This window comes from Gekko japonicus, unplaced genomic scaffold (assembly GCF_001447785.1).
Source record: "Gekko japonicus isolate JY-2015 unplaced genomic scaffold, Gekko_japonicus_V1.1 scaffold409, whole genome shotgun sequence".
Taxonomy (NCBI): Eukaryota; Metazoa; Chordata; class Lepidosauria; order Squamata; family Gekkonidae; genus Gekko; species Gekko japonicus.
Genome location: NW_015161963.1, coordinates 918,366 through 930,107, shown reverse-complemented (window position 1 = coordinate 930,107; position 11,742 = coordinate 918,366). Strand labels below are relative to the sequence as shown.

At 45.2% G+C, this 11,742-nt stretch overlaps 1 protein-coding gene across 1 annotated transcript in view; it reads left to right on the top strand.

The window, feature by feature from the left end:
- Window positions 1–11,742, top strand: part of SCARF2 (scavenger receptor class F member 2) — a 69,572-nt gene that overhangs the window by 12,185 nt on the left and 45,645 nt on the right. Inside the window, exon 3 of the mRNA XM_015429598.1 lies at window positions 10,749–10,850. Coding sequence (XP_015285084.1) covers window positions 10,749–10,850 — 102 coding nt within the window. The remainder of the gene's footprint in view (window positions 1–10,748; window positions 10,851–11,742) is intronic.

Sequence of the window (11,742 nt, the reverse complement as noted above, 5' to 3'; positions counted from 1 at the left end):
TCCAACACCCATGGTCTGGAGATCAGCCATAATTCCAGGAAAACTCCCACTCGGAGGTTTGCAACCCTAACTGGAAGGGCCGTGTGTGTGCTGCATTTCAGGGAGGAACACAACAAAGATACAAAATTGGGTGGAGAATACAGCTTGGGAAAAAGTAAATATATCTCATACATTTTCCAGCCCACCCTTCCTTTAAAATTCAGGGTGGTATATGTGGGTTTCCCCTCCTCCATTTTTGTCCTCACAACAACCCTGTGATGTAGGCTTGGCAGAAGAATAATGACTGTCCCACGGTCACTCAGTGTTCTTTGCGGCTTTGAAACCAGATCTGCCAAGTACTTGTCCAACACTGAGTACTACACCATGCTAGCTCCTATATACTTGAAAGCCCACGGGGAATGCCTTGTAATAGTTCAGAAACCAGAGAGGTTGCTGAATCAGTGGTCAAAGGGGAGGGAGACCTCAGTGCCCCAAAGAGTCTCTTGCCCCAGCAGAGGACTGGTGGAAACTGGATAACATGCAATTGAGTAACATGGGAATGATTTATACTGATGGTAGAACTGGTTTTTCCTGTGACAAAATTTGTGTTGCTTTGGTGCAGAATTTTGAGCAGTTTTTAAGCCCAGCCTGTGCAATTGGTAGCCTGAGGGACCAAGTGAGGCTGCCAGTCAGGGTCTTCCCAAATGCCCAAGATGAGGTGAATGGTATCTTTTTGGCCTTTGCAGAGTCGCTGCAAGTGCAAGGCAAGAGGCAGTGGACTCTCTGTGTCTTTCTATTCTCTATGGTCTGTGGCCAAAAGCTCCCCTTTGGCTCTGGAACTTGGCATCCAGTGGTTCCGGATAGAATGCTTTGTAGCTTTTTACAGAATGAAGAAAAAAAGTGGAGTTTTGTGAGTTCTTGGGACTTGGAGTCCCAAGGCGCTGATGGGAAACTTGGAGAGGCTATTTTTGGAGGCCTCTTAAATTCACTGCAGTTCCAGTTGGCTCAGAGGCTCTTCCCTTCCTGCAGAGTAATGTTTCTTGGTGCTGATTGAGAGCAGCCACGTTTGGCCTCTAGAGCCGCCAGAGAGAGAGAGAGAGAGAGAGAGAGGAAGAAAGAATGTGCAGTTGTAATAAGAACATAAGAGAAGCCGTGTTGGATCAGGCCAATGGCCCAACCAGTCCAACACTCTGTGTCCACAGCGGCCAGATGCCATCAGGGGGTCCACCAGCAGGGCCAGTACTCCAGAAGCCCTTCCACTGTTGCCCCCCAGGCACCAAGAATACAGAGCATCACTGCCCCAGACATACTGTTCTATCCATACCTTGTAGCTAACAGCCACTGGTGGACCTGTGCTCCATATGTTTATTCAATCCCCTCTCGAAACTGTCTATGCTTGTAGCCGCCACCACTTCTTGCAGCAGTGAATTCCACATGTTAATTACTCTGGCTGAAGATTTCCTTTTATCTGTTCTAATCCTACTGCTCATTAATTTCATTTAGTGTCCATGAGTTCTTTTATTGTGAGAAAGGAAGAAAAGTAGTTCTTTCTCTACCTTCTCTATCTCATGCATAATTTTGTAAACTTCTTATCATGTCACCCCTCAGTCGTCGTTGCTCCAAGCTAAAAAGCCCTAACCTCTTTAACCTTTCTTTATAGGGAAGGTATTCCATCCCCTTAATCATTTTAGTTGCCCTTTTCTGTGCCTTTTCCAATGCTATAATAGCTTTTTTGAGGTGCATTGACCAGAACTATACACAGTATTCTAAATGAGGCTGACCATAGATTTATACAGGGGCATTATGATACTGGCTGATTTGTTTTCAATCCCCTTCCTATTAATTCCCAACATAGCATTGGCCTTTTTTATTGTAGTCACACACTGAGTCGACATCTTCAGTGAGTTATCTATCATGATTCCAAGATCTCTCTCCTGGTCAGTTACTGCCAGTTTGGACCTCATCAACATATATTTATCATTAGGATTTTTGGCTCCAATGTGCATTACTTTGCACTTGCCCATGTTGAACCTCATTTGCCACGTTGACACCCACTCGCCCACCCTTGACAGATCCCTCTGGAGCACCTCGCAGTCCTCCCTATTTCTCACTGCCCTGAACAATTTAGTGTCATCTGCAAACTTAGCCACTTGACTGCTTACTCCCAACTCCAAATAATTAATCAAGTTAAAAAGCACTTGACCTAGTACAGAGCCCTGTGGTACCCCACTGCTTACCTCCTTCCATTGTGAAAACTGCCCATTTATACTAATTCTCTGTTTCCTGTTAATTAACCAGTTTTTAATCCACAAGAGGACTTGTCCTCTTATCTGATGATTATTGAGTTTACTTGGGAGCCTTTAATGAGGAACTTTATCAGAAGCTTTCTGGAAGTCTAGATAACATCTACTGGGTTAACCTTGTCCACATGTTTGTTCACCCCCTCAATCAAGACAAGATCTTCCCTTTCATGCTAATTCTTCCTCAATAGCTTTTGTTCCATCACTGTATCTACTAATGCTGTGTTTAATAACAGATTCCACCAATTTACCTGGTATCAATGTTAGACTGACCAACCTGTAATTTCCCAGATCGCCTTTGGGACCTTTTTTAAAGATGGGGGTTACATTAGCTATCTTCCAGTCCTCGGGAATGGAGGCAGATTTTAGTGATAGTTTGCATACTTTTGTCAGGAGATCCAGAAGTGCACATTTGAGTTCTTTCAGAACTCTTGGATGTATGCCATCTGGTTGGGTGATTTGTCAGTTTTTAATTTGTTCATCAGTCATAGGACCTCCTCTCTTGTCACCTCAATCTGACTCAGGTCTTTTGACACCTCTCCTGAAATCAGCAATTCTGCAGTGGGCAAGTGCCTCCCATCTTCCACAGTGAAGGCAAAGGCAAAAATTGTATTCAGCTTCTCTGCCCTTTCCCTATCATCCTTTAGTGATCCTTTCACTCCTTGGCCATCCAAGGGCACCACTGCTCCCCTCGCTGGTTTTCTACTTCTAGTGTATTTGAAGACATTTTTCTTGTTGGTCTTTATATTTTTTATAATGTTCCTCATAGTCCCTTTTTGGTTGTTTGATCACTAATAGGGATGGGCACAACCCAGGAAAATGCAGTTCGGTTTGTGGCTCATGGCATGCCCAGTTCGCAAACCATGAACTGTCATGAATTTTAAGAGCCAAATGAACTGGTTCAGTTTCTGCGGTTTGTGGCATGGTAGAATCCCCCCCCCACGCATGCTAGAGACACCAAACTTGCAGGGGATCTCTGGCTGACTCTCCTCTGCCTGCCCTACAAATTTGGTGAGGATTGGATTTACAGGGTTCGAGTTACAGCCCACCAAAGAAGAGGTCCCCAGGAAAGTGTGTTCGGGGAAAATGACGGCTGACAGGTGGCTGTTCTGACAAGTGCAGGTTCAGGAGGTTCAGAAGTGTACAGAATGGGTCCTGTGCAAACTAGAGACACCAAACCTGCAGGGGATCTTTGGCTGACTGTCCTCTACCTGTCCTCCAAGTTTGGTAAGGATTGAATTTACAGGATCTAAGTTACAGCCCCCCAGTGGAGGGGGGGAAACCAGCAAAAAAGCAAGGGCAATAGAAGCCCAGCAGAACAGAACCAAAGTCCCAGAGAACCTCTGCAGTAGAAACCAAAGGGAGATATTTTTGCAAGCCCAGCAGAACTAGTGTAATGTGTCCAACAGAACCCCCAGTAGGTTCTGTAACTATCTGCTCCATGGCACAGTCACTGAGAGTATCTACAAACCCAATCTGTTTTTTCTCACTTGAACACATATTGACCCGATCAATGTGTGGTAGGGTTGCCAGCCCCCAGGTTCCGGGGGGGGGGGGTGTCTCCAGTTTTTGGGGCTTCTGCCCACTGCTGGCCAGCTGGACGACAGGGGAATTCCCGCCCCAAACAGCGATGTCACTGTGCAAAGTCCCCGACATGATGATGTCACCCGGAAGTGATGTCATCATGTCAGGGACATCACACAGTGACGCTCTAGTTTCTGGACAAAACTCTGTGGTTTAAAGCTGGTTTTACCATAGTTTTGCCCAAAAACCAGAGCGTCACCATGCATAAGAACATAAGAAAAGCCAATGTTGGATCAGGCCAATGGCCCATCTAGTCCAACACTCTGTCACACAGTGGCCAAAAATACCAGGTGCCATCAGGAGGTCCATCAGTGGGGCCAGGACACTAGAAGCCCTCCCACCGTTGCCCCCCCCCCCCAGCTCCAAGAATACAGTGCATCACCTGCCCCAGCCTGTGAGTTCCTGTCTGTACCTTGTGGCTAATAGCCACTGATGGACCTCTGCTCCATATGTTTATCCAGTTCCCTCTTGAAGCTGTCCATGCTTGTAGCCGCCACCACCTCCTGTGGCAGTGAATTCCATGTGTTAATCACTCTTTGGGTGAAGAAGTACTTCCTTTTATCCTAACCCAACCGCTCAGCAATTTCATGGAGTGCCCACAAGTTCTTGTATTGTGAGAAAGGGAGAAAAGTACTTCTTTCTCGACCTGCTTTATCCCATGCATAATCTTATAAACCTCGATCATGTCAGCCCTCAGCCGTCATTTTTCCAAGCTAAAGAGCCCCAAGCGCTTTAACCTTTCTTCATAGGGAAAATGTTCCAACCCTTTTATCATTCGAGTTGCCCTTTTCTGCACTTTTTCCAGTGCTATAATATACTTTTTGAGGTGTGGTGACCAGAACTGTACACAGTACTCCAAATGAGGATGTACCATTGATTCAACATCCCCGATGTTATGACATTACTTCTGGGTGATGTGATCACGTCAGGGACATCCAGGAACACCCCCCAAATCCCCCCACTGGTATGATGAGGGGACCTGTGGGTAGTTAAAATTACCTACTATGTCACAATTACTTCATCTAGCTGCTTTCCTTGATTCGTTCACTGTTTTTAAATAATCCTCTAATCCATCAGTCCAGGAATAAGTATTTTTAACTATGGTTTAACTCTTGCTAAGAATCCCGGTTACTAGAAGGGACGCCAACCTAAGTTTTGGCTCTCACATGCAGGTAAAAAGGGGGGGGGGACTAAACCCAGGATATGACTACAAACCAAAAAGGGCTAAGCTAAACCATATATATAAAAGTACAAATATTTATTAATAAATATTTGTACTTTTATATATATGGTTTAGCTTAGCCCTTTTTGGTTCGTTCTCACATGTAGGTGTCATGAGAAAAGGGAGCTAGGTGAAGATTTCTATGATAAGAACATAAGAAGAGCCCTACTGGATCAGAACAGTGATCCATCTAGTCCAGCATCCTGTTTCACACACTGGCCAACAAGATACCCTGGAGGCTTCTCCTGATGCTGCCTCCTAGGAGCCAGTGTTCCCTCTAAGCTGAGTTAGTGTGAGCTAGCTCACAGTTTTTTAGCCTCCGGCTCACAGATTTCTGTTTTAGCTCAGGAAGGATGGCTCCAGAGCAAACTAATTCATACAGCAGCCAAATCGCTCGCTCACAACTTTAATGCCAGGAGCTCACCAAGCAGAATCTTTGCTCACAAAACCCCACAGCTTAGAGGGATCCTTGCCTAGGACTGGTATTCAGAGGTTTGCTATCTCAGCATGCTGCACAAGAGAAGTGGCGGGGAGAAGAGAGGTAGCACACAAGCCGGGCAATTAACCATGTTTATGCCCATCACAAACAAAATGTGCTTTGTTTGTGATATCTGAATGGGATTGGATTGTCATATATGTGTAGAAGGTGTTCTGGTGGCTGCCTACAAGCCTGAATTTTGGTCGGCACCAAAGGTTTTTTGTTGTTGTTTTTTAAAGAAATTGCTTTAAAATAAAAAATCAGAGGAAACATTATGCATGTAATCAGCCTCATATGTTGGGTTATATCTATCCACTCGATGCACTGAACATTCAGCTTGGATGCATTGAAAGGGCAAAGCAAAAAGTAAGGTCAGCAGGCAGATTCCTCTAACTGGCCAGCTTCACCTACCTGCTTGAAGAGGGAGGATAAGCACATGTGTGGAAGGTTGCAGAAAACGACATAAGTGGTTGAGTTTATTCATCTCAGAGATAAGGGCTGGAAATGGAGGGAGACTTGAGACATTTCAGATGGCTTGACTGCAACCTTCCTTTCCATTTATGAGAACAAGATGTGAAACGAATGTAGAAAAATTCATTGGGCATGTTATTTATCTTTTATCATTGTTCTTATATATTTGCAATTCAAAACGGAAATTCACCACAGGGAATTTTTTTTAAGCAGGAGAAGATGGAACCAAACCGAGGGTAAATTAGAAGAATATCAATTGAGTTCCATGCAATCAAGAGCTTGTATATGTCAGGGCACCTGAACACGTGGGCAACGCCTGCACACATAACACTTCAGACCGGTTTTACTGAATGTGCATAGACCGGCAGGCATGATCCCTCTCTCTCTCCCCACACACACGTACACTCGTTCTTTCTCTCCAGGTAATAACTTGTGAAGAGTCCTCTAAGCACAGTTCAGCAACTGCTGTCACTGAGGAGGTTTTGTGGGGGAGGATTTCAGTGTCTTTCCTTTGTTCTGCCCGTGTATTTAAAGTTTGAATCATAAACTAATACTACAGAGTTCTCCATTATGAAAACTAATGAGTTCCCCCCCTCCCTCCCCACTCCTCCTTTGCATGTGTTTAGTGCCTTGGTCGGATGCTACCCAAACATTTCCCAAGGGGGAAGAGTAGTTTCTCCACCTGTCAACGGGGTAAGTGCTTTGCCCGGCATCTCGTGCATGATGGGAATGTGGTGCCTTCTAAGCTTTCCTGCTGTACGCACTAAAACTGTGTGTTTCCATCTCTGCCTAACCGACTGTTATCTAATCTCTCTGTACCTTCCTAGAGTTCTCTCTGGTGTCCATCTTGGGGCTGTCTACAGTCTTCTCCTTGCCTCCTCGCCACTTAAGGAGGTTCTGTGCAGGGACTGCGCACGTGGAAGTCTGGCCAATGGAGGTTACCTGGGGAGCATTTTATCAGAGAGAAAGGGTCAAGATGGCACCCAGATTCCAAACTGGCTCTTTCTTTTGCTCGGGAACAGAGACCTGAAAGTAAGAAGGGATGGTGCACATGGTAGGAAGTCTTGATTGGGGACTCTGTCTGCTTCACACACCCTACCCCACCCAGTCTACTAGCATCACAAGTCAGAAATTGCCCATGGGCCATCATGTTACCATGAAAGAAGGTGAATGCAGGGCATGGGTTCAGGGTCAGTACGGTTCCCATGCCTGAATGTGGAGATTTCTGCCAACCTGCTGGATTGTGTCGCTAGCAAGGGACAGCATGAGTAGCCTTGTTCATTGCCCTCAAGTTGCTCAGTGGCTCTCAGACTGCATGCAGCAGAAAGCCCATCCTCGGAAGCTTATCAGCAGTTCCTTAAGGAGAAAGTTGTGGACACTGTTTCCTGAATGACAGCTTGCTTACCTACTACTTGCTCATCTTGCCCTGCAAGACACAGTCCAGGAGAGAGGTGGGTGTGCTGTAGGATGCACTCAGTTTAGAGAGGTCAGACAGTTCCAAACAACTGAAGTCTTATCTACATATTACAAATTCCAAGTGTTTGTTGGGGAACAACATAAGGACTTTGCATCAAATGTGTAACGGGACTTTTCTGCTGCCCATACATAACACACTTTGGCTCTTTTCCGCTTGCCACCAAACCTGGTGGTGAGAAGTAGCTCTAGCTTCTCTTCACTGCTGTTTTCACATTTGCTGACTACCTAGTGGAGCAGCAGTTGGCTTCCTTGTTACAATGACTTATTTACATGGCTGCAGTTAAGTTTCACCACAGAGCTAATAGTAGCTACACCTGTCTGTTTGCAAACACAAAAACAGCAGGTGGGAGAGACTACAATTGATTTCTCCCTGCCTGCTTTGGTTGCAGGCAGAAAAGAGCCAGTGTGTGTGTGGGAGGCAGAAAACTCCAGTGGCACGGTCTGATGCAAAGTCCTCGTGTTGTTCCCCAACAAATATGATGAATTTTTGAATGTGTAGCTGGATCCTGAGAGCATGACATGCCCCAGTATGCTCTGCGGTGCTCTGGAGATTCCTGGCAGGTGAGTCAGTGTCAAAAGAAGAGTTCTTTGAAGCAAGAAGGTCTAAAGAGCCACCACATATTTTTTGTTTTAATCAACACGAAAAAGGATTGAAATCAGTATGTCCTGTGTGATAGGCTACACCATCCAGGAAGAAAGGGCTACCTCAAACTGATTTCAATCTAATTTCCCATTTGTACTCCAGGTATTTCTTTTTTTAAAAAAAGTTCTCACTGTAATTTGATCTAAACATTCAAATGTGTTAATTTTGAGGCAAAGAAGAGTGTTTGTGCTACTTGGGAGGATACAACTTAACGGAAGAAGCTTGGGTCCAACAGAGCGTTTCCACAGACAGAATGATTTCTGCGACTTTCTCACCTCCCCCACTTCCACTGCAGCCTTAAATGCCTACTGAAGTGCTGCTCCCACAAACAGCATTTTCTGGGTTAGGAGAGGCAAGAAAGTCGTTCTCCATGGGTGGAGATCATTCCGTCTGGGGAACACTCCATCGGATGCAAGCTGGTACATACATAAGCAACATCACTAAGTAAAACCATTCACTTGCACGGCAGGTGCCTAGAAGTTTCTGGAAACAAAGGCAGGCTTTCACTGGGCTTTCTATGCATTTCCGTGTAGTGGGAAGCAAGTGTTTATGGGCTCATAGAGTCAAAACATCAGTTTGAGAACTGGGTAAATTACAGAGCTTGGGTGAAGAAGCAGAATCAGCTCACTGTCTTTTAGATGTCAGTGAAAAAAACTGGCATTAATCTTGAACTCAGTATCTTGAAAACAATTCCTCTTGTCATAGGACAATTTATTGTATGTTATTTTCAAAATCTTAAGGCACTGCAAAGAAGTCAGGCAGGGGGTTTTTTCCTATAGAAAACCTTTAATAAAAACATGAATTGTGTTACATAAATTTTCAGGGGACTCAACCTTTCATATTACATGAGGTTTTACGGTTTCTTTGTCAAAACAGAGTGGTTTCATTTAAAATTCCCAGTGTTTAGAAATAGACTTAATAACATTTTCATTTATTTTTATTTATGTCAAACATTTTTCTCCTGCCATTCAGCCTTATACGGCTCTTAAGGCAGTTTACAACATCATACATAATCTCAGTCAAGTCAGCCCCAACACTAACAAAATGGTCAGTTAATAAACATGGAACATTAGAGAACTAGCAAAGGCTTAAGCAAACGAAGCTGACTTATACTGGGTCACTGGTCTATCAAGGTCAGTATTTTCTACTCTGACTGGCAGCAGCTCTCCAGGGTCTCAGGCGGAGGTCTTTCATATCACCTCCTACCTGATCTTTTTAAATTGGGGATGCCAGGGATTGAACTTTGGACCACTTTCTTCATGCAAAGCAGATGCTCTACCCCTGAGCCATGGCCCCTCCCTATTTATCTGTTGAAGAATTTATTTGAATAACTCCCAGGGACAATGCTGAGTTTTTATACAGGATCTCCCACATCTTCACAAGACTCCTTAATCCACATTTTGCAAAATCCACATTTGGTGCTGTTAAATCTCGTCATGTTTAAACAATTGCAAAACAAGACTGAGAAATTCAGGCAGGGTGGTTCCTGATTTCAGGCTGAACTGAACACAAAATACAAGGGTAAGCTGGATGCTGACATAAAGATCCTCAGCAGCAGGTAAAGGTGATGATGGAAATGGAACTGCAGAACTTTTCCCCTGAGTCCTCTTTGGATTTTATTACCATTTGGGTGCATGGGATCCTCCTGGAGGATATATCTGTCAATGGAACATCCCCGAACAGAGATAAAATGTCTTAAGTTCCAGATGGTGGGGACAAGGGATAGCTATAGCTTCATACTCTGCTTGCGAGCACTCAGAATGCTCCAGGTGGCCACTGTTGGATCCAGCAAAGATGTTTCTATGATGGCGTATGTTGGTCCTAATAATGGTATTCATCTACTGTTAGTTGTTGGGTTTTTTCCCCCTCTGACTAGTATGAATACTGTCTGATCAAGGAAAGACTAAATTTAGTCATCCTAGAACTGGAAAAAGATTTTGTTTGTGGGGGAAATGTGCTGTCCAGCCACTGGGTAGCACTACCCCGTTTGGTATCTATTGACTCTTTATCTAAAGTGCTGATTAAAATTAATCTCCAGCTTTGTGAATATTAGGATTCCACTGTTTTCCTTCTGCTCCCAGTTTTACAAGGAGCCCAGGTGTTCCAGTGACTACGGGAGACACATCTAAATTACTGCTGGTGTTTGTATTTTCAGAGGCAGAACAGGCAATGCATCTTTGCACCTGTAGCCTTTGGGCCAACCTGAGATCATGTTTGCATCTAGCACAGCCTCACATCTGCATCACACCCCTCTGCTGTTTTCCATTTTAAGACCATTACAGCACTGCAGACTTTGAATCTTCCCATCATATCCAAATACTTTTAGTTATTAACTGGTAGCATGTTTTGTTTTTTTAAGTGGTTCTTGTGGGACTGACTTCCAGGTCAATGTGCATTTCTGACAGGCCGTTTGTATTCTGTCCCGGCTGGAATCGCTGTCTGAGTTAGGTGCCAGCTAGGGCCCTGTCAGAAATTGTGCCCTGCTTCTGTCTCTTACGGGAAATTAGGGTCAGTGGGGAAGGGGCCCAGGATCCTCCTACTTTCAGCCGCCTGCTCTGCCATCTTCTAACGATGCTGTTTCCCTCTCACCCATAGCTATATGTGAGGGAAATTTCACCTGCAAGGAGAATGAGGTTTGTGTGAGACCCAACGAGTGTCGCTGTCGCCATGGGTATTTTGGAGCCAATTGCGAAACAAGTAAGTAAAATGGACAGGATCTGTCTTCTTGCTGGGGACTTCACCTGCCATTGGGACAACCCACGTTGAGGTCTGTCGTCCCCAGACCTTGCTTTTTACCAAATAGAGGTCCTGTCCTCCATTTCAGCAGTACTGTGCATGTGTCACACCCTCAAGTGCCCTGACCCCGGAGAAGGAGAGGGAGAGCTGGTCTGGCACTTTGGAGAGCACTCTGACCCTGGGGGAGAAGAAGGAGAGTAGGGGGCTGTCCTAATGAGACATCAGCACGGCTACAAGGTCGAAGGAAGAGCGATGCACATTTGCAGGGGCAGCTGAGGAACAGATGGGACTGACAGGCAATGCTAGCTCTCTGCGGAGTAAAGGCCTCCTCTGGTGTAATAGTCTCCTTGGGAGAAAAGGCTTCCTCAGGAATACGCCAAGGCAGCCAGGAGTGGGGGAGTGCCCAGGAGAAGGGGCATAAAAGACCCCAACAGGAGGCAGTGAGGGAGGAAACGGCCGGCAAGTGCAGAAAAGAGGCTGGGAAGGAGGGTAGCCAATAAGGCCTGGAAACCCTACAGTCTGAAGAAGCTAGAACCTCACTGGGACTTAGCACTTCTGCCCAGGGGTAGAGTAGGTGGCACCTCCTGGGATATTGATGGGCCAGGCACCTCAGGTCGTAATCCCGATGCTGCCTGAAGTTATCCTGGAACCTGGGTTGGAGCAGTTTATTGTTTATTTACAAAATTTATATCCAGCCTTTCTGCCCTTACAAGGGCCACCAAGGCAGCTAATAATTTAACATGTACATGATAAAATCATATTTTAAAACTGTTAAAATCAACTCCCCTCCCAAACACACATCATTAAAAAGCAGAGTTAAGCGGTGATAACTGGAGAGCTGGCCTCCTGTCTG